This window comes from Artemia franciscana, chromosome 15 (assembly GCF_032884065.1).
Source record: "Artemia franciscana chromosome 15, ASM3288406v1, whole genome shotgun sequence".
Taxonomy (NCBI): domain Eukaryota; kingdom Metazoa; phylum Arthropoda; class Branchiopoda; order Anostraca; family Artemiidae; genus Artemia; species Artemia franciscana.
This window is the reverse complement of record NC_088877.1, coordinates 33,969,236-33,993,177: the sequence shown is the minus strand read 5'-3', so window position 1 is coordinate 33,993,177 and position 23,942 is coordinate 33,969,236. Positions and strand designations below refer to the sequence as shown.

The following is a 23,942-nucleotide window of genomic DNA, read 5'->3' as shown; positions in this document are numbered from 1 at the left end:
AATAACGTCATGATACCAAGCATGCAAGTGTCACGTCGAGGGTTGAGCAAGCCCTGAGCAATTCCTACTGGAAGTCATGTATGACTTCCAGAGTTGAACGTATCCCGAGGGGGTACGAGGAATCCCGAGTTGCACATTTATCGCATGTATGGATAAAATCAAGATTATGCTCGATGCGGCACCATTGTTTATCCCGTTCGTATTTACCGACTTGAACATTGCTTAATTTTCAAGAACTAGATAGTTTACTAATCAGACTTAAGATTGAAGCCTAGTTGTTTGAAATTAAAGAAGATGGGTGGTGTTTTTCTATTTCTCAGATGAGTCTGGCAAAAAATACAGATACAAAAAGAAAGCGAAAAAAAATATATCAATAACCAATAATTAAGGAATAAGTTACTCTTGATTTAATCTTTAAGTAAGTAAGTAATCAGATTAACGGCGCTTCTTGACTACTAAGGTCTCTGTATCAGCCCTGCGTTGTGCGTTGGTACAGAAATCTTTGATCTATGGGTCCCGTATTACCAAACAAAACTCAAACCAACTGTTTGAGTGTCATGACAGGTCGTGTATGAGTGTTTAATTTTTATATTTTTCAGGCTAAATTCTGATCTCTCCGATTTATTTACGAAGAAACAACCCAAAGAGACAAAACCAACTAAGAAAGAAACTGTTGTATCGCTAAGTCCATTTCTTTCATCCAGACTAAGAAGTATAGAAAAGAGAAAAGAACCAAAAGGAATTAACTACATCATCCCTTCTGTTAAAAAAGATCTGGTGCCAAAGGATAATCTGGAAGTTAATAATCGGTGGCATATGAGGCATGAGAAAGTCATTGCTTTTATGAATTCAATAGAAAGACGAGATGATACGTATTATGTGGTTTCTTTCTCACCGGATCATCTCCTGGTACCTGCTTCTTCCCAGAATAGTACAATGAGACCCAAGATGTCCTTAGTATTGCCTGCCATGGCCCTCGATGGTGAGTTTATTTTGTGCTGCTATTATTTTTGTCATTGTAATTGACAATAAGTGGTCCTATCTTCGTTTTCTCCTTAGTTTAAGCTCAAACTGCAATTGCTAAAAACTTGATTGTGGCACATAATATGCTTTGATTTGGGCAGCCGAGGGGCACATACGTAGTTAAGATCTTATGGGGAGTTAGACTATGAAGAGCTATCGCAAACTGATGAGTGAAGATGATGAATCTGCGACAAATATATCTTCTATCCAATTTCAATGTTCTTGTCTTGATTTTTCCGTGGTAAGGGTGGAGGGAGCCTCAAACACGTACATAAGATTTTTCAATGGAGCTGATATTACGCTTAGGGATAATTCAGCTATGAGCAAAACAAATGAATTTTATGGAGGCTTTGCGAAATTCTGAGAAAATATACAAATGCTGAGATGCAGGAGGGTTCAACCGCTCAAGACCCCATCCTTAACCAGTGTCGGAAGTAACCTTTGTGGTTCTTTTTTTGGAGGGGGGAATTCATCCACCCTTTTGTTTGTGCAGGCATTTTACACCCTCTTCTTTATCCTATTCCATGCTTATTTCTAGCATTTAGCTTTCCTTTTAGGTTCGTTTTCCACTTAATTAGACAGAAAATATCTAAATTATCATAAAATTTTGTTGCCTTTTTCTTTTTTGATCGCTTTGACTTTTTTTCTTTTTAGCGTTTCTGGTCTAAAAAATTATCCATATTTTTCTATAGGTATAATGTAGTTTGTCTGTTTTTGGCTCTTTTGGAAAACTTAGAAATATGACGAGCAATAGTGTTAGAGCTGAACTATTATAATTATTAGTTGAATCTGGCCAAGACACCGTGTTAAAAAGAGTGGGCGAAGTGACAGCACCTTGACGCGTACATTTATAAACAGAAACAAAACTAATCAGATCATTTGGTAGGCTACTGAGGCAAAAAAGTCTATTTCTCGGAGCCCGTGTTAGATTAGATCAATTGGAAAACGGTAGCTTAAATCGATTTGTAAATTTAATGCGTACTTTTAGCCGCGAGTATAGCTTTTTCAAGGTGCGACTAACAGAGGGATGGACGCCTCTTTTTGCCGTATGAAGGAGCATGGCTCCGTGTGCTAATAAGTTTAATGCACGTCCAATATCGTCTGCTGCTGAAAGGAGACTTTCTTGGACCAATTCAGCTTCCATTAGGATATTAACTGCAACACTAAGGGCATCAACGCACTCTATTTTATTGTGAAACCCAAATTGGTATGGCGGAATGCTACATTTATCCTTTAACTCATCAAGACAAAACAGCTAAACAGTCTACAGAATGTAGCTGAGATTGTTATAGCCCTAAAAGGCGAACACTGAATGTTAGATTTGCCTTTCTTGGGGGCAGGAGTGAGATCACCGATTCAAAAAGACGACGGAAATGTAAAGGTATCGAAAATCATCTGCATGAGCAATCCTAGGTGTGGCATGAGCAAAGGGATTCCATGCATACCATGTAGTGCACTAATATTATCTATACCATACCAAACGAAGCTTCCTGTTTCAGCTTGGAGACTGCCGTTATTATGGCTTGCATTGTAACAACATAGTAAGACTCTGGTTAAATAGATAGAAATTCATCAAGTTTGGATTTATTTTTAGACGAAAACTTCATTTGAAAAATGGATTCTCAACCTAGGGGGATGTCAGAACCCTTGGGAGTATTCAAGGATGTAAACAATGGGTGTACGGTGACGAACTAGCTCCCTTGCGAAGAGTTTTTTGTATAGAGACGAATATCATTCAAAACACCCGACCTAGGACGATTATTATCTCTCAAAATAGAAGACCAAAACCTCGCACGGGAGCACGCTTCGGAAAGTTGTGTGTTTTGACCGATTGGGGACTTAGAGTCCAATGCAGATTTTCCGAACTGGAACGGCCGCTTCTTCGGCACATCTTAGAACGTGGCAAATCTCAGCACAAAACAAATAAAAAACTATAGCTTACTATAGTACAGAGGTTACTCCCATTAGATGTATGTACGTGATACGTATTTTAGACGTGTGAGTAATTATCATTTTTGGGATTGTGTGTATCCTAGAAATTATTGTGTTTACCTTGAGTACACCGTTTTTTTCTATGTACATTATTCATTGTGTTAAACTCACCGTTTCCCTTTCTAGAAACTGTGATGCCACCTGCCAATCATGTAGCAATGATGCAAATAGACTGCGAAGTGACTAATACTCGCTTACTTCACGTACAGGAAAGCGTTGTTTCTTCTCTAAATTCGAGTCGGATGGATTCAAGCAGCTCAAGAGTGAAAGCAAAGTTAAGAAAACGGTCCAGTGAGGAAAAGGAATATAAATAAGTCAATATTAGTTTTCAGTGAATCGGAGACTTTTCATGTAACTTGAAGGTCAAAGTGACTGTGTTGCTTAAGGTGATACGGTATTTGAAAGGTTTAATCTGTCTTGTCCATTAGAAAGTTTTGTCAGTTTGTGTTGCCAACTATTTAGAATCAATTGGGTGATCTCGCCATAACCTACAGGGCATGGGTAAGAAATCCGGATCAATGATAGAAAACTAATAGCCGATACTTACTTTCCTGGAAATCTTGGAAAACCCATTTAACTTTTCGTGTTGTATGCCGGAGATAGAGATATTCGGTTTTAATGAAACTAATTTCATCAGAAAGGGGAATTTTTGTTTTTCGATTAAACGGAGCATAACTCTCTTTTAAAAATTCAGGAAATGGCAGTACCTAAAACTTCTCTGGCATACCTGCTTGAACAATACTAAAAATAAGCTCAGAGGAATTTGGTCGCGTTGGGAGTTTCCTGTGGTGTAACCTTTTTTGATTGACACACACAAAAGTGACGCAAAATTTTACTTTATTTTTACTCAAGCCACAATTTCTGAAAAATCTAGATGATGGCTAATCTCCTGGGATAATTCACTAATGTGTTCTTTGTCTTTGTGACTTTCAGCCGATGTAAAAGCTCACAAAATGATTTTACGGTACCGTATCATCGCAAAACCAATTCACAGGCATGTTTAGAGAGACATTACTGTCTAGGCATAATTAGTCAATTATAAGTTGCTTCTTCTTGTATAATCTTTTGTATTAAGTGAACATTGCTAAAATTAATGTCTAACTAAGCACACGTGAAAGGACTTTGAGGCCCAGGCCGAGCGTGAATGGTTGATGTCTTTCTTCTCTTCTACAGTGAAGTAAATGTTTGTTTTCACAATTGTAAAATATTGAGTGTTTTTTATCTTTGTTTTCTGAAAACAAGCATGCTGAGATTAATTTCTAGTTACTACTAAATTTCTTATTTTCTAGAAAAATTTAATTAATATTTGAAATGATATTAGTCGGAAATAGATTGGCTTTTACTGTTAGTGTCTGTAAACAAACATGCTAAGGTATGTTGCTTAAGGCCGATTCACAAAGAAATTTTACTAATACTAAGGTTCAGCTAGCCTCAATTTGAGGCAATCAGTTTTCCCTGATTTTTCTGATTGGCTGAAAATTCTAGGAAAAAATTTGATTGGTTCGAATTAACACTAGCTAAATTTTGGTGTTGGTAGAATCTCATTTTGACTAGGACTTAAAGGTAAGTGAAAAAAGAAAAGAAACTGTTTACGCATCACTTCATACTAGACTCAGATAAATGTTTTCTTTGTCAATTATAAAGTAAGCACAATTATAAAAGATAACAAGCGTGCTAGAATAAATTTTCTTTGAATTAAAAAAGAAATGTTACTTTGTAATGAAATTTCTTATCTTTCTCTTCACGGTTTCAGGCTAAATTTTAAGAACCTGAAATTACAGGCTTGCGAAAATTTGCGAATCAGCTATATTGATTAGGCACTCGTTTTTGTCCAACACTCAAAACTGGCTTTAGTTGGCACAAGTTTAATTCTTAATAGAAATTGATCTATACAGGCTCTACATTCATGTAAGGCCTGAAAGGTGGGAGTGGGTTTGTACTGCTGCTACTACTAACACCTGACGGAACCTCTAAGCTACCTGAGGACTACGCCACTGCGCAAACTCCTCCATCCCAACCTTTTCAAAGCCTCCCTCTTTACACCCAATCGAGAAAGCCCATTTTCCCTTAGATCCTTTCTTAAGACCTCCTCATATCCAATTCAGGGATGACCTACTTTCCATTTGGCACTAGATGGTTGATAAAAAAGGACAATTTTGTGGTTAAGTATTTTCACTATAGTTACACCTTTGTTCAATCTCAGAGGGAGAAACATCACTCAATGTAGATATCTTACTATATTTTAAAGTGGTATGAATAGTTTTCAATGAAAATTTTAGTGTGTTGGAGAATTTCGACTTTTGTTTTGATGCATCAAACTAAATCCAATTTCCGGTCATATTATCTTAGGCTTTAAAAACTTCTCAGTCGTCAAGTGTTTGTTTGTAAGTTAATTTTATGTTTCCCTTATTTTATCGTATTCAACGGTAATTTTTGCGCTATCACGTTATTTTTTCAAGTTCTTTCTGTATCATTTTTCCTCCAAGAAATTGTTTAATATGCAAAAATGTTGGAAGAAATCTTCAATGTTATGGTTAGGTTGTAAATTAATTAACATACAGATTTGTTAGTGTCAGCGGTACTTGTATGATATAGCCCTGACCTAATATTCTTCATCTAAGTAGAACATATTTCTCTGACGCTCAACCCTATTGAAATAGTACCTAGATATGATGTAAAAAATACTTAAGAAACAAATTTCGGCTATATATTTGCACATTAGGGGGAGGGGGGTAAATTGTAGCGAATCTGCATGCCTAATGTGTTAGGTATGATTATTCTGCATATTTTAAAGTAAGAATTGTTTTCTAACTTCAAGCTATCCAAATACTTTATCCCCCCCCCCCTAATGTGCAAATATATAGCCCAAATTGTATATTTCCCATCTATTATGTCACTGCTCTTTGCCTTGTGTCACGCTAATCTGAAAGAAATTAACAAAAAAAACAACGGTTTTACGATGCGTCAATGGATGAACAGCTTGAGTGGTCGGGGTTATATCATACAAGTACCGTGTCAGCTGCTTCTAAAAGATTCCGCTTCCCATATTTGCCGGATTTCAATGAGGTGTGACATGTCCATCATTTTTGAAAAATGTGCCTAAGCTGTTATGATTTTTGGATACGTACGTCGGATAATTAGCCTCAGATATGTGTTAATAATCTCATAGACCTTGGTATACCATTTTGGTGAAAATTAAGAAATTAAAGAAGAAAAATGGTAGTTTCTCAGTAATGATTTATAATGGTGTTATCCAGAATGAATTCGATAAAGATTATATATCTGAAAACAAACTATAAATCTAATAAATAAATTATAAATTTCATCTACCCTGTTTAGATTCTTCCAAGAGTAAGTGACCATTTACGTGGATTAATCTTAACCTAACAATTTTGTTTAAAATAATCTCAGTTTTTCTCTTGGAGCAATCAAATTGCCCCTTTCCTTCCCTTTAGTACGTCTGCGATATGAGAAGTACTATGGGCTAAACTGCAATGCAATGAAAAGAGTGTATCTTTACGTTTTACTCTCTCTCTCTCTCTCTCTCTCTCTCTCTCTCTATATATATATATATATATATATATATATATATATATATATATATATATATATATATATATATATATATATATATGTGTGTGTGTGTGTGTGTGTGTGTGTCTGTCTGTATTTCCTCTCTCTCTATCACCGCTACCCCTTTCTCTCACTATTTCCTGTGCAATTGATTTGTGTATATTCAAGTCAGACGTTTCTTTGTTTATATTTTCAATGTTGTGAAATGAGTATGCCTGTGCTAAAACTGATCTCGTACCAAAGTTTGTTGTGTCTAGTTATGGGGATTTTTTGGGTATTTTTTGGTAATCAATTGGAGTTTTTATTACTTGGAATTTAGCATTTTTTCTTTTGGTTGGGGGATTTTTGCTTTTGTTATCCGATTACGTTATTTATTGGCTTTACTTCTGTTGTTGTTTTTCTCATTCACGTTTGTTTGTTTCTATTTAACTGAATTGGAAGAATGCACAATGGTTTTTGTATGATTTTGTATGCTTTGTTTTTAACTATTAAATGTAAAAAAAAACGAACTAGTATTGACACTTGACTATAATCTGATTTATTTTATACATCAATTTAGTGATACTACCAAAATTTTATCACCTTAACCATCAAAGGTTATGAGTGTGAGAAAATTTGTCTATTTTTTGAAGCAGAGGAAAAATATCGACAAGACCAAAAAAACACAGATGGTGTGACAAGACTGACAAAGAAAACACTAATATGATAAATAGAGCGTGACAAGAGTGAGGACAAGACTAAAACAAACTAGGCATAAGTGAAACTCTGGCATCTTTTAGAAGATAGAGCACAAAATTATAGTCTCACTTGATTAGTGTGATTCATTTTAAATTACCGCCATATTAAAGCATACTGGCATCTTTTTGAAGATAAAAACAATCTTATGTTCTTGACTTGGCTGATAAGACTACAACAAGTTAGTTTAGCTTGGAATGAATGCACTCTAACTTACAAAATTTATTTTTTAATTTAATAATAACCTGCTCTGTAACATATTAATCCAAATACCAATCTGCCTAAAATGAGTAAATTCTAGAATACATGTAGCAATACATTTCGAATTTCCCAATCGAGAAAACTGCCATCTAATCATTTACTTCACACTCTGCCAAAAGATGACCGGACAGTAGCGAACCTATCAAATGGCAATGAAATACTGCAAACCAAAAAGATAATGTCTACGTAAGGTGTTGGCTAGCTGACAAAGTGAAATTAAGGACTTTTTAGGACCAATGTGACTTCAGGGATCATTATGGACCAATGTAAGACCCCTGTGTACCTTCAGTGATGATTTACAATGGTTTGATTCAGAATAAATTAAATATAGATTGTGTATCTAAGAACAAATTATAAATCTAATAAGTAAATTATAAATATAATCAAATAGATTCATAAATGGTATAATTTTACTTTAGAAACGTTTAGAAACGTTTTTTACGTTTAGAAACACAACATATATTACTCCTCTGTTGAGTCTTGATCATTCTAGTATTATTTAAGCTGTAGCTTTGAATAAATAAGAATTGATTTTAAAAAATCAAACTGAAGTTCCTAAATTTATTGGAATCTGAATTTACAGAAAGCTTCCATCTTATATGTTTTAGAAGTTGGCTCTCTTTGGCTCAACTTTGTGGCCAATTTGCCGCTGTTGGTAACCATGGGAATGGCTCCCAACTTAATCCGGTTGCACTCCACTGTGGACTGCTTGCTCCACGCTTACCTATATAAAACTACTGAAGTGTCTGGAATGAGGGAAGCGGTTGAGGAATTTAGGAATAATAAAATGTACATTTGTGGGTTAAAACATCAACCCCCACCTATCTTCCAGTATATGGGTACAACCCGCTCATGTTGCAAAATTATCCAATTTTTCCAAGGAAAATAACTATTCGCGTGAAGGAGTCTTAACATAATAATCTTTTGTAAACAATAACCTGCTCTGTAGCATCTTAATCCAAATACCTCTACTTTCTAGTACATGTGCGATATGGCAAGTTTATGGACTAAACCCTTTAGAATAGCCTTGCGCCGATCTTGTATTTTTTTTTTTCTGTAACAAGTGGAAGGGGTGTTTTTTTCAAAACTAATGATCAAATATGATATACAAAAACATAAAACTCGGTAAATGCTCTTTTTTATGTTTGATATTTCCCTTCACCATCCACTGAAGGCTCAGGTTCAAAGTATCCCACGGATTGAATTCAATAACTCAAGAATGACTAGTAGGGAAGGGTGATTTTAAAGCTATAGATGATATAGATACAATTTGGTAAATAAAGAGGACTGTAAATGTTATTTGATAAACCGAAACTGTATGAGAAACTGTCTCTGTCCACTAAGCATGGTAAAGCGTTATGTTCCAGGTTCTAGGTCCGAGAGGTTCTAGGTTCGAACCTTGGCTTTAGTATTAATACAAAAGAAGAAAAAAAACTAAAAAACAGGTAAAAACTACTAAAAAAACTAAAAAAGCTAAAAAACTAAAAAAACTAAAAAAAAGGTAAAAAACTAAAAACTAAAAAAGGGTAAAAACAGCAAAAAAACTAAAAAGAAAAAAAAACTAATAATAAAAACTGAAAAAGAAAAAAAAAACTAAAAAAAGGAAAAAAAACTGAAAAATAAAGGAGAAAAAGAAAACTAAAAAAATTAAAAAAACTCAAAAAGGTAAAAACTACAAAAAAAACTAAAAAGAAAATATAAATAACGACCGGGACACTCAAAGAGAAATTACAGACTGGGACACCGGGACATAAATGACGACTGGGACGTGTGTGTCGACTGACGTCATGTTTGTTTGTCGACTATAAATGACGACAGGGACACAACTACAACGGGGACGCCGGGGGGCACAGGGGGGATATATAAATGACGATGGGGACACAGGGAATGTTTGATTAGCAATCACCATCAACAAAGCTCAAAGGGGAATCATTAGAATAATGAGGTATAGATCTGAATACGGATTGTTTTTCCCATGGACAATTATATGTTGCATGTTCAAGAGTCGGTAAACCTGACAATCTCTTTATATGTACAGACAATGGGACAGCGAAGAATGTTGTTTATTCGCAAGTTTTACGTAGTTAAAAACACACACACATATATATATATATATATATATATATATATATATATATATATATATATATAATATATATATATATAATATATATAATATATATATATATATATATATATATATATATATATATATATATATATATATATATATATATATATATATATATATATATATATATATATATCACAGGTGGGACACAGGAACACAACTACAACAGGGACACGTAACTAATATGGCGCGTAACGACTTACGCGCGCGGGGGGGCTTGTGGGGGGGACGCGAAGCGCCCCCACCAACTAGGTGTTGGGGTGGCGCGAAGTGCCACCCCAACAGCTAGTAAGTATATATAAGTTGTTTGTCTGTGTGTCTGTCGAGTGACGTCATGTTTGTGTGTCGACTGACGTCATGTTTGTCGACTGACGAAATTACAGACCGGGACACAAATGACGACCGGGACATCTATATATATAAAAATAAGTTTTCTGTGTGTCGAGTGACGTCATGTTTGTGTGTCGACTGACGTCATGTTTGTCGACTGACGAAATTACAGACCGGGACATCGGGACACAAATGACGACCGGGACATAGGGAATATAAATGACGACCGGGACACTCAAAGAGAAAGCGACCGGGACACAAGGAATGTTCGATTAGCAATCACCATCAACAAAGCACCGGGACACAAATGACGACCGGGACACAGGGAATATAAATGACGACCAGGACACTCAAAGAGAAATTACAGACCGGGACACCGGAACACAAATGACGACCGGGACACAGGGAATATAAATGACGACCACGACACTCAAAGAGAAATTACAGACTGGGACACCGGGACACAAATGACGACGGGGACACAGGGAATGTCCGATTAGCAATTACCATCAACAAAGCTTAAGGGCAATCATTAGAATAATGAGGTATAGATCTGAATACAGATTGTTTTTCCCATGGACAGTTATATGTTGCATGTTCAAGAGTCGGTAAACCTGACAATCTATTTATATGCACAGACAATGGGACAGCCAAGAATGTTGTATATTCGCAAGTTTTACGTAGTTAAAAATATATATATATATATATCTATCTATATTCACAGGTGGGACACAACTACAATGGCGCGTAACTAATATGGCGCGTAACGACTTACGCGCGCGGGGGGGGCTTGGGGGGGGCGCGAAGCGCCACCCCAACAGCTAGTAGGGAATATAAATGACGACCGGGACACTCAAAGAGAAAGCGACCGGGACACAAGGAATGTTCGATTAGCAATCACCATCAACAAAGCACCGGAACACAAATGACGACCGGGACACAGGGAATATAAATGACGACCGCAACACTCAAAGAGAAATTACAGACTGGGACACCGGGACACAAATGACGACCGGGACACAGGGAAACAACTACAACGGGGACGCCGGGGGGCACAGGGGGATATATAAATGACGACAGGGACACAGGGAATGCTCGATTAGCAATCACCATCAACAAAGCTCAAGGGCAATCATTAGAATAATGAGGTATAGATCTGAATATAGATTGTTTTTCCCATGGACAATTATATGTTGCATGTTCAAGAGTCGGTAAACCTGACAATCTATTCATATGCACAGACAATGGGACAGCCAAGAATGCTTTATATTCGCAAGTTTTACGTAGTTAAAAACATATATACATCTATCTATATTCACAGGTGCGACACAGGGACACAACTACAATGGCGCGTAACTAATATGGCGTAACGACTTACGCGCGCGGGGGGGCTTGGGGGAGCGCGAAGCGCCCCCGCCAACTAGGTGTTGGGGTACTAGCTGCTGGGCTAGCTGCTAGGCTAGCCCAGCAGCTAGTATATATATATATATACTAGCTGTTGGGGTGGCGCTTCGTGCCACCCCAACACCTAGTTGGTGGGGGCGCTTCGCGCCCCCCCAAGCCCCCCCGCGCGCGTAAGTCGTTACGCGCCATATTAGTTACGCGCCATTGTAGTTGTGTCCCTATGTCCCACCTGTGAATATAGATAGATATATATATATATATATATATATATATATATATATATATATATATATATATATATATATATATGTTTTTAACTACGTAAAACTTGCGAATATACAACATTCTTTGCTGTCCCATTGTCTGTACATATAAATAGATTGTCAGGTTTACCGACTCTTGAACATGCAACATATAATGGTCCATGGGAAAACAATCCGTATTCAGATCTATACCTCATGATTCTAATGATTGCCCTTGAGCTTTGTTGATGGTGATTGCTAATCGACCATTCCCTGAGTCGCCATCGTCATTTATATATCCCCCTGTGCACCCCGGCATCCCCTTTGTAGTTATGTCCCTGTGTCCCGGTCGTCATTTATATTCCCTGTGTCCCGGTCGTCATTTGTGTCCCGGTGTCCCAGTCTGTGATTTCTCTTTGAGTGTCCCGGGCGTCATTTATATTCCTTGTGTCCCGGTCGTCATTTATATCCCCCTGTGCCCCCCGGCGTCCCCGTTGTAGTTGTGTCCCTGTGTCCCGGTCGTCATTTATATTCCCTGTGTCCCGGTCGTCATTTGTATCCCGGTGTCCCGGTCTGTATATACATTCGTTTTTTAGTTTTGTTTTTCTCCTTTATTTTTTTCCTTTTTTCTTTTTTTTCTTTTTTAGTTTATTTAGATTTTTAGATTTTTTAGTTTTTTTATCAATTTTTATTTGTTTTTTTCTTTTTAGTTTTTTTGTAGTTTTTACCTTCTTTTTAGTTTTTTTAGTTTTTTTTTACTTATGTCCTGGTCGTCATTTATACTCCCTGTGTCCCGGTCGTCATTTGTGTCCCGGTGTCCCAGTCTGTGATTTCTCTTTGAGTGTCCCGGGCGTCATTTATATTCCTTGTGTCCCGGTCGTCATTTATATCCCCCTGTGCCCCCCTTTCGCTTTCTCTTTGAGTGTCGTCATTTATTTAGATTGTCAGGTTTACCGACTCTTGAACATGCAACATATAATTGTCCATGGGAAAAACAATCCATATTCAGATCTATACCTCATGATTCTAATGATTGCCCTTGAGCTTTGTTGATGGTGATTGCTAATTTAGTTTTTTTTCGTTTTTTTCTTTTTACTTTTTTTTTTAGTTTTTATCTTTTTTATTTTTTTTTATTTTTATTCTTAATTTTATTAGTTTTCTTTTTCTCTTCTATTTTTCAGTTTTTTCCTTTTTTTTAAGTTTTTTTTTTAGTTTTTAGTTTTTTTAGTTTTTTAGTTTTTTTAGTTTTTTTAGTTTTTTAGCTTTTTTATTTTTTTTATTAGTTTTTAGTTTTTTTTTGTAGTTTTTGCCTTTTTTTAGTTTTTTCAGTTTTTTTTTTAGTTTTTAGTTTTTTACCTTTTTTAGCCTAACCAGGATTTGAACCTGGGACCTTCATTGACCGTGGTGACACCCTCTCTCATCGAGTGACTACTCCAGCATGTTCATTTTGGTGTTTTAAATGGTATATTATTAACCAAATTAATGTGTTTTACAATATACTAAGCATCGTCAAAGCAAAAATGACGACAACTAATTTCATGACGTCAGCCGACACAGAAACATGACGTCACCTGATCCACAGCCAGACAGACAGACAACTTATTTTTATATATATAGATATATATATATATATATATATATATATATATATATATATATATATATATATATATATATATATATATATATATATATATATATTTGACTTTCGAATTTCATCAGTTTTTCCTAACTGAAATTTAAAAAAAAATTTCATGTCTTAAAATCACATTACGTATACTTATAACAAAAAAAATCACTTGTAATATTTTAAAGTTGTAAAGAAGATGAAATAAATATGTCAGTCGTTATTTTCTCAATTAGAAAAATAATATTTGTAGTGGTGTTTTTATTACTTAGTTTTTTTTAACTTTGAAACTGAAATTCTTTCAACTTTTTTTATGTCTTAAAATCACATTAAATATACTTATAGCAAAAAATCACATGTGATATTTTAAAAATACAAAATCAAAATGATATAAATATGTCAAACGTATTTTTTTTTCAATTGAAAAATAATAAAATTTTTCTTCTTTTTTTGGAGAGGGGACTTGTTTTGGAGCCTAGAATTATTTTGAGACTTGGAAATTTTTATTGGACTTAGTTATTTTGGAGACTTAGAAGTATTTGAGACTTAGAACATTATTTTTGAACTTAGAATTTTTTTGGGTGGAGAAACGATTTTTTATGAGATTTTTTGAACTTAGAAATTTGAGCTTGAATTTCAGAAACTTTAACATAAATGAACAGTGAATTTTTTTTTTTTTTAATTCTAGGCCAATGATTCATCAAAATACATAGGAACAAAGAGTCTGGCATTATCAATGGATTTAAATTTGAAGATATGTTCGTTCCTGAGGATATGAAGTCCCCTGACCATATAGATGAGACAATGTTGGATGATATATTGGCCATGGTCAACAGTATTTGAAATCCTCACGATATCCATTCTTCCATCTTGATGACCATGGACGAGTCGTGTACAACATTGACCCGCTCATCTATTGAAAACGTAAGAAACAATTAAATTTATCTTTTCACTCCCCTTCTTGCATTTGTGGGTATGGGTGGGTTTGTAAACAATTGAATTTATCTTTTCACACCCCCTCTTGCATTTGTGGGTATGGGTGGGTTTGTAAGGGGAGATTTGTTGAGGGTAGTGGGGAGGAGGAATGTCAGTCCGCGACACTGATCGTTTGAACAACCCAATTATATCAGGCGGAGGAACTATCTTGAAAAAAGGGTGGTTTCACATTCAACAGAACGGACGATAATTTACATTACCAACCCATTACCAATGGATAGAATATATTGCGTACCGTGAAATTGACTCATTTGTTGTTTCAATAAGTGTTGTCATAGCTTCGCCCATACAATTATCCCCTCCCAATGTCTCAATAACCTCTACCAATTGCATGGTTTTACACGAGCCTCTTTGAGCATGGGCATAACAGACTTCAATGGGCTCATGTTTTCTTTTTTATCACGAGTTAAATTGGAGGGACCGTACATATCTATCAGTTTGGTTTCGTAGTTTAAAACCACCTTCTTACTCTGTAGGAGTGAATTCTGAAAATTCTTAAATAGCAAGGTGGCCCTCTCGCCGCTTATCATTTCCGCAGATTTGTAACCATGACACTCGCAGAGCCTCATATGATGTTTGTTTTAGTTTAGTATGAAATCTACAAAGATAAGTTCGAAAATAGTAGTTTGCCCTTCCAATGTTTTTACCCTCACATAAAACCCAAAAAACATATGGTATTAGAAAAAAATATCTAATTGAATAAGTTTCCTGGCAGAGTTGTAAAGAAGCCATGCCCAATGTTTCGCTGACGCAAAGGACGGAGCCCTCACTGAATATATTACCTCCTTTTTATTACTGTGATTACCATCCTCAAGTTATGTATCATACTGTAAAACAGTAACCTACTCAAAAATATTTATCCCTTTAATTGTTACTGGACATTGGCCATTTAAACAATTAGAATCTAGTTTAGGGAATTTTAGGCCCCCATTAACTGCCTAACCATCCGAATATGTCCTACTAGCATCATTTGTCAGGCGTTTGTGATCTGTGAAGCGATCTGTGAATCAGGACTGAAGCGATTAGTCCAAGCAAAACCATCCTCTGATACACTTTTGGGTTCGAAGGTACTTGATTGAGCCGAATCCCCTGTTGAAATATTTGGGAGTGTAACACCAGTCTATAAGTATCTTATGTATCTAAGTATCTTAATGTATATAAGTATCTTAATGCAGTCAAAGAGGATGCTACCCTTTGCCTTGATGGTGGCGATGATTTCTGATCGGTTAACATAGAGAACGAATGAGAAGTTATTTCCTTTCTTGAAGTGGTTTTTACAAACCTTGAAAAGAATATTTTAATTGTATGCGTGTGTTTGTGTGTGTGTGTATGTACGTGTTTTATACGAAATTTCAAATGCGACATGGAAAACCAATGAGACGTTCTTTTGGAATGACACGGTTTTATTCAGCTAAAACTCGAATACTATAATAATATCTATTTTCATGTCATTTAATATACATGCATAATAATTTTCAATAATACTCACACACACCCATACCCAAAAATGCAAGAGGGGGAGTGAAAAGATAAATTCAATTGTTTCTTACGTTTTCAATAGATGAGCGGGTCAATGTTGTACACGACTCGTCCATGGTCATCAAGATGGAAGTATTGTTCACACCAAGTGCTGAAAAGCTAGCAGCAGATTATTTACAGAATGAGTCAAGCTACAACCAATATGAATCAAAATAATTCAAGTAAATCAAGTGTTCTTAGTCGCTATGCATACGCCATTCTATTGTGGCCTAAGAGACGTGATGAAGTTGCTAAAGCTCTTGAATCCATCCTGGAACAATATTGTTATAAGAAGAGTCAAACAGATCAGGTTAGTGAATTTTTTAATCCGCATTGAAAAATACTGTTTCTTTTATCTATGATTTGGGTAAAATCATGTTGATTTATAATCAACATCCTCATCAATCCCTGTCAAACACTACTATTCTGTTAGTTCATTGAAGAAATGGTAATATATTTGACACTTTTCTTGAATAATATCCAATGAAGGGGAAAGGGAAATGAAAAAGAAGAATTTCGATGTTGGTGATACAGTTCGAATCAATTGATATCTTAATGTATTGTACGAGGGGAACTACTTATGGTCACTGAACTTTTTAAAGTGTCCAGAATCTTAGACACTAAACCCATAACGTATCGTCTATGTGATATGAAAGATAACGAGATTCATGGCAGTTTTTATAATGACGAATTACAAATAATTAAAACACTGAAATGTATCACATTGAAAAGATATTGAAGAGTCGCATTTAGAGGGGCAAGAGACAGTTGGCTGTTTGTTGGCTAGGAAACAACTCTGATTTTGATTCTTGGGTATCTGCTGAAGGCGTTTACAATACCGACGATTCTTATGTGACGTTTATGTCTACCTCTCGACGATGACGTTTACTTCTAGGATGATTTGAATAAAACAAGCGATTTTTGGACAAAAATCTGCCCCACCATCAAATTCAAAGAAGGAAAGTATGAAGTTTCTCTTGCCAATTGTATCATCAAAAATATATATGACGTTCTAAGAAAGCTGACACTGTATGAGATAAGACCCTTTGACTTCTCCAATGAAGGCTAGATGACAAATTTTGACTCTAATGATTACCCCTTTGCCACCATACCGTACAAGGAATACAACAAAATGCCTGAGCATTGTCTAGTTGTCAATAAAAAGTTGCGAGTCGAAAAAAGTGTAGTTTCACATTCAACGATTCAACAGAACAGACGATAATTTACATTATTAATCCAATTGAGAACGGAAGAATTTTCATCAATGAGGATTTAAGCGAGGCCCTTGGGTTTAAAAGTCGCTTTATTCAACTCAAAAATTTCAGTGGCAAGGATCATGTCATCTGTACAGATTATGCACCTAGTTTTTCTTCGGACAGTTATATATTTATTTGCACTTCATTTGTGGAACCGTCTGGTAATTGAAATGCCCCCTCCTATGTATTCTCGAACGGAAAAGCACTCACGAGCAAGTTCATCACTACAATATAAAGCTATATTTAAGTCTAGGAAAAGAAATCCTTTTTCAATCTAACAATTTTTTTCTTGGTTTCTTCTTCTTCTTTGACAAGAGTGATGTCTTTCGTTTCTAACCTGAGTAGAGACTGATGAGAGATGAGGTGTTTCTCAATCTTTTTATACCTTTTCCACCCTGTCATGGTTTCAATCGCTCGCCAAGGTATCATGCACTGGACCTGGGATTTTGTGAGATAATTTCTTTAAAATCTTTACCAGCCCCCTCATGGGTCTAAATGACGTGTAATTATAGCCAAACCTTTTGTTATTGCTAAAAGGTCACCTAACTAGCTTCTTTATATTAACTGGCACAGTTCCAAATACGAAGCGTTTAAAGGAAAGTACTGAAGATGCTTTACATTGTAGTGATGAACTTGCTCGTGGGTGCTTTTCCGTTCGAGAATACATAGGAGGGGGCATTTCAATTACCAGACGGCTCCACAAATGAAGTGCAAATAAATATATAAATGTCCGAAGAAAAACTAGGTGCATAATCTGGACAGATGACATGATCCTTGCCACTGAAATTTTTGAATTGAATAAAGCGACTTTTAAAACCAAGGGCCTCACTTAAATCCTCATTGATGAAAATCGCTTGTTTCATTCAAACCATCCTAGAAGTAAACGTCATCGTCGAGAGGTAGACATAAACGTCACATAAGAATCGTCGGTATTGTAAACGCCTTCAGCAGATACCCAAGAATCAAAATCAGAGTTGTGTCCTAGCCAACAAACAGCCAACTGTCTCTTGCCCCTCTAAATACGACTCTTCAATATCTTTTCAATGTGATACATTTCAGTGTTTTAATTATTTGTAATTCATCATTATAAAAACTGCCATGAATCTCGTTATCTTTCATATCACGTAGACGATACGTTATGGGCTTAGTGTCTAAGATTCTGGACACTTTAAAAAGTTCAGTGACCATAAGTAGTTTCCCTCGTACAATACATTAAGATATCAATTGATTCGAACTGTATCACCAACATCGAAATTCTTCTTTTTCATTTCCCTTTCCCCTTCATTGGATATTATTCAAGAAAAGTGTCAAATATATTACCATTTCTTCAATGAACTAACAGAACAGTAGTGTTTGACAGGGATTGATGAGGATGTTGATTATAAATCAACATGATTTTACCCAAATCATAGATAAAAGAAAGAGTATTTTTCAATGCGGATTAAAAAATTCACTAACCCGATCTGTTTGACTCTTCTTATAACAATACTGTTCCAGGATGGATTCAAGAGTTTTGGCAAATTCATGACGTCTTTTAGGCTGCAATAGAATGGCATATGCGTAGCGACTAAGAACACTTGATTTACTTGAATTATTTTGATTCGTATTGGTTGTAGCTTGACTCATTTTGTAAATACTCTGCCGCTAGCCTCTCAGCACTTGGTGTGAACAATACATGTTTTTCTTTATTTACAATAAAGACACCACATAATCACATTAACAATAATACTTAGAAAGGGTTCCCTCGGAAGGGTTCGGCGTTCACTGGCGGTGGTCGACCTAAGGCTGGATCCCCCTCCCCTCTCCTGGGCCGGCAATGGGCACGGTGCCAAGTAAATAATTAAAAAATTTAATCAATTTTAAATTTACAAAAACACTGATATTCAATTCTACCTTGCTAAAGAACATAAAAACACACTGTTGAGATGGGGGAAAACGGACCCCTCCCACCTTAGGAATACAAAATGGATCCTTCCTCCCAACCACCATGTATTGAACTTTTTTCGAGATGAAGACAATGTCTATATTCTAGACATATGCCTCAGTCCAAAGTTAGATAATGTCCACAGGGTAGCACCCTCCCACCGTCTGCACAGACATAGAAGAATCGCTGGGAACTTCGCTCTTAGAATGAAATTAATTTCCACACAGTTTCTGTAAACACTCATGTCAAACTTCTGTTTCACATAGTATCTACGCACCCCCATGCAGACTTTTGATTAACTCATTGTGTGTTTGTACACAAGTACACCTTCGAACTTACAAGGACACCATTGTAAATCAAGCGGCTCCCCGTCTCCGATTTCAATAAGAATTATTTATTTAGGGCCTGGTGCTTCACTAGCTCCAAGTAAATGGACTCACCTCAACTGGTAAAGTCCATTCAAGAGCTAATGTGCGTGCCTTTTCAAAATATACTAATAAATTTCCGATTTGAACTTTTAGCAACCCCGTAATATACTTAAATTTGTCCCTCCCTCAGCAATTGGGGCCTACACATCCAGTAAAAGAATGATAACATGAGTTTTCTTTAGATGTCTGCAGTTGCGCTACCAGCAATAATATATTCATTTAAAAAATTCTTTTTTCCTATATAAGAAGACCATATTGGAGTCTATGATGGTAAATGATGTAAAGTTTTGATCGGCAACGATTCAAGCACATTCTTTTAGGTCGCAAACCTATCACAACGACTTCTATTGATCACATTCTGAGACATCTTATCAAAGGCGGAATTCAAAGGAGTTTAAAGATTTCTTTTTCAACCTTCGTTTTCGCTTCTGAACGTTTACTGACAAAAGTGTCAATAAATGTTTTCCAATATGACTTTTGATCAAACTGGAGGGCTCTATGTATCTTTGTGACCTTGAAACCGTTGACTAGCATCCATCTCAAAGGAACGTGATGTACAGCATATTCTGTTTCGAATGAATGTCGGCAATAAGTTTTTTTGAAGGTGTCCAATGCACTCTCCAATCCTCTACCTAAGAAGTATTATATGGACTCAAAGAGTCCTTATTCACGAGTCTGTTTATGTACAGAAAAAATCTTCGTCGATTCATGAAATTCCAATGGTATTTCACCGTCAATTCCAAAAAACCATCATTGTGGTCCATTCTCCTCAACGGTGACAGTGTTGGAGAAATTTACAGCACAAGGACTGTCAAGTCATTGGTAATTACCAAGCGGCAAAGAGTAATCAGACACTACCGACAAATAATGGTGTTTATATCAAGAAAAATTGCATCCGACTTCACACTGGTGTCTTGTCCACTCGGGTAAGATGTTAAGATCCAATATCCATGCAAAACATAGCCTCCCCTCATTGATCTATCTACAAATAGATGCTGATCAACGTTGGTGATCTAGCCTATTTTCTCTTTACTGATTTTAAGAACTAAATCCATCACCAGATAAGGATTTGAAAAATAATAGCCCAAATCCAACCCAAATTCCTCATAGATTTTATCCATTCCTTTGCACACAATATCCAGCAACGTCAATAAATCACTTACAATGTTCTGTACTTGAATTAATTGACTTAGGGATATGGGGATAGAACTATGGGACTCTAAAAACGGATTTTCTTCAAGCATGTATTGCCATTATTTATTTTTTTCCATTTGAATTCTAAGAGCAGCTTCTCAGATGATTTAAGTACAAAATATGGAAAAAAACCTATACACATGTGCCATCTACAGCTTCACCTCTATGCAAACGTGCAAACACCGGTAATATGAATTTCAAATCGTAGCTTTAATTGTGCACACAAACAGCCAGAATATATTGTTGCATAACGTTTAAATATCATGATTGATCGGCCAGTCCAAGATAGTTCCTCCCCCTGATATAATTGGGTTGTTCGAATGATCATGGTCGCGGACTGACATTCCTCCTCCCCACTACCCTCAACAAACCTCCCCTTACAAACCCAACAAATTTCTTTATTTTTAATAGCCAAATCATCCTCCGGTCATAGGGTCATTGGATAGGATATATTATGTAGCCATGAAATTGACTTATTTGTTGTTTCAATAAGTGTTGTCATAGCTGCGCCCATACAATTATTCCCTCCCAATGTCTCAATAACCTCTACCAATTACATGGTTTTACACGAGCCTCTTTGAGTATGGGCATAACAGACTGAAATGGGCTCATGTTTTCTTTTTTATCACGAGTTAAATTGGAGGGACCATACATATCTATCAGTTTGGTTTCGTAGTTTAAATCCACGGTTCTAGGTGCTCTGCTTATTCGTGGAGGTGTGTTTATATTCCTTAGTGATACTATTCATTAGTCCCATTTTTATCTTACTTTTAATTTCATTGTCTATTACCAAACCATTTTTACATAGATAACAGTTTTTACATGTAGACAAGATATGGCCTATGACATTGGTGGAGTACAATTGTTTTTACTTTACTTTTATCTGAATGCCAATACCAGAAAAATGTCGATAGGATTTGTCATCAGGTAAAGTTTTACTAGAACCAAAAGCAAAAAGTTGTCCCTCGTAATCAACTATTAGTCTTACGTATGCATTCTCTATGAGTGCTATCATCTGTGGAAATGTTACTCTCGCATATCCACAATCATAAGAATTGAATTTTTTTGGTTCTCAACTGAAATATAGTGTCTCATTGTCATGACAATGCAAGCATAAGTTTCCAATAATGTCACCACTAGTACTTGTTGCGTCGTTCAAATATTTGTCTTTGTCAGCGTTTAATCCTACGGTAACTCTATCATGTACACTTTCTTGAAATATCTCATTTTTTTAATAAGATGCAAGTGCTTATCCTTCCAGTTCACAATTAATATAAACAAATAAATCACAATAATTAATAAAGAATATTTTCCATTGTTTTACCCTTACTGAAGGTTGAAAACAGTTGCGCAATAGCACTTTCTACGGAAGGCGTATAGCAGCCACGTAATTGGATAATTGTGTGAGGGGCTACATACTTTATAGCAGCCACAGAATTTCTGGGCTGCAAGAAATTCTGAATGCAAGGGACTTTTCACTCTCTGTGAATAGGGTTTAGCAGCCACAGAAGTGATACCTAGACGCGAGGGGCTGCTCGCCCTGTGAAAGGTGTATAGCACCCCTAGAAGTATGGCCTAGATGCAAGGGGCTACTTAAACCCATTTCATTGACAAGATCGTTTGAATTTCCATATGTAAGCAACAGACCAGCGTCTTAGAAAGTACACAGTGGGGACCGCCGTTAAACCTTCTTCGTGATATTAAACCCCTAAGGAAGAAAAGATTAGTGACTATGGGCGTGTTTGAAGTCGATAAGGCATTACTATTGACGTTTTGCCCTATATTTGACTCCTTCTCATCATATTTGTCGATCGATGGCGCTAATCGATAATTGCTTATCTAATTTTGGCTCGTTATAAGTTTTGACGTTAGTTATTACTTTCGTTCTAGGTAAAGCAAATTCGGCTTATGTATGCACGACTGAAGCTAGTTAGTGCCAAAATATTACCAAGATATTACCTTTTTATGTTTTGAAACACCAATCGAGAAATAAAATCCCAAGTCTGCTGACAGTTAAATAAATAAGTGGTTGTACATTAAATTTGATAAATCTTCTATGAAAAGAATGTGAGCAAAGTCTTGGACAAATTTAACTAACTGACCCCTAACGATAGCGGAGTGGATAAAAGCGTTCCCGCTGAATCGTAGGCATTCAGGTTCAATCCCTCCTATCGTAAGGACATAGTGAGGTTGTTCTTTGTCGTTCTTAAATAAAAATGTCTACTGTTCGAGTCAATTTCATATCTGTTTCTTTGATTTTTTTTTTCTTTTACCATTTGGGTAAACAATTCAACTTCTTAACTCATTTCGTACCTTAACCATAGCAGTGTTATTTTTGTACATAGCACCAATCACTTTAAGGTATTTGTTTGGCATATCATACAAAGATAAGATCTTGGCTAAATATCTTGAGTAAAGCTATCAACAGAGTCAAAAAAGTTAGATATTGGATAACGATCGGATCAATCGATTAGTATCCTAGAATTTTTTATTCATACATCTGAGATGCACAAAAAAAATTTATAAGACTCCCTCCTTCGCCGCAATTCAAAGTAACAATACCATCATCGATAACGATAATCATCCTTTTATTTTAAGTCTGGTGTAGATGAACCTAAGTACATTCTAAGATCTGAGATATTTGACTTCACAAGTTTTGCGCGAATAGTTTCTTTATTTAGTCGATTCGCAGCTGCGTACCGGTGACATCCACCAAATGAGTAATAATAATCCCCACCTTCTCTTCCTTTGATCCAAAGCACTTCTATTGGGGGCACATTCTTCTCTGTTCTCTCCTCCTAAAAGGGATAAATCGAAGTTATTATCCATTTAATCACCACATTGATGAATATTTTCTTCTTAGTTTTTTCTTTATTCGTTTTTTCTCCTTAGAATCTTTTCTTCTTAGTTTTCTTAATGTTTTCTTCTTAGAATATTTTTTTTCTTAGTTTTTTTTTCTTTACAAAAATAATCATAATCTGATTAACAGCTTGAAAGATTTTCAATTAAAAAAAAATAAATAAATAAAAAAAAAAAAAAACAATTGGTAGCAATATCTTCGAGCCAAAAACATAAGGGCCATATTCAGTCAAGGACAAAGAGGAAGCCAATTTAAATGTTATAACAATGTCCTTATTTTCCACGGTGGTTTTGGCCCCCTTCCATCTCACTAGCCTCTGTAGTAAATGTGCGCCTTAAGTCTCAGAGACTTTTTGCGAAAACAAGCAATGAAACACGAGTCTCAGAGGTGATTTATTCTCTGGGAGTATCTGCAGATAAGTATTTGCTATGTAAAATCAAGAAGGGGT

At 35.9% G+C, this 23,942-nt stretch overlaps 2 protein-coding genes across 8 annotated transcripts in view; one reads left to right on the top strand and one right to left on the bottom strand.

The window, feature by feature from the left end:
* LOC136036395 (cyclic AMP-dependent transcription factor ATF-6 alpha-like) overlaps positions 1-3,456 on the top strand; it is an 80,382-nt gene extending 76,926 nt beyond the window's left edge. Inside the window, exons 9-10 of the mRNA XM_065718582.1 lie at positions 600-982; positions 3,142-3,456. Coding sequence (XP_065574654.1) covers positions 600-982; positions 3,142-3,329 — 571 coding nt within the window. The 3' untranslated portion in view covers positions 3,330-3,456. The remainder of the gene's footprint in view (positions 1-599; positions 983-3,141) is intronic.
* Positions 1-23,942, bottom strand: part of LOC136036396 (sulfiredoxin-1-like) — a 51,440-nt gene that overhangs the window by 9,991 nt on the left and 17,507 nt on the right. For 5 of the 7 annotated variants that reach the window (XM_065718584.1, XM_065718589.1, XM_065718591.1 and 2 more), the window contains exon 3: positions 23,105-23,432. The exons of the other annotated variants lie outside the window; for them this stretch is intronic. In XM_065718584.1, the coding sequence (XP_065574656.1) occupies positions 23,223-23,432 (210 nt within the window). In that variant the 3' untranslated portion in view covers positions 23,105-23,222. Of the gene's footprint in view, positions 1-23,104; positions 23,433-23,942 lie in introns of those variants that run through there. 7 annotated transcript variants of the gene reach the window in all.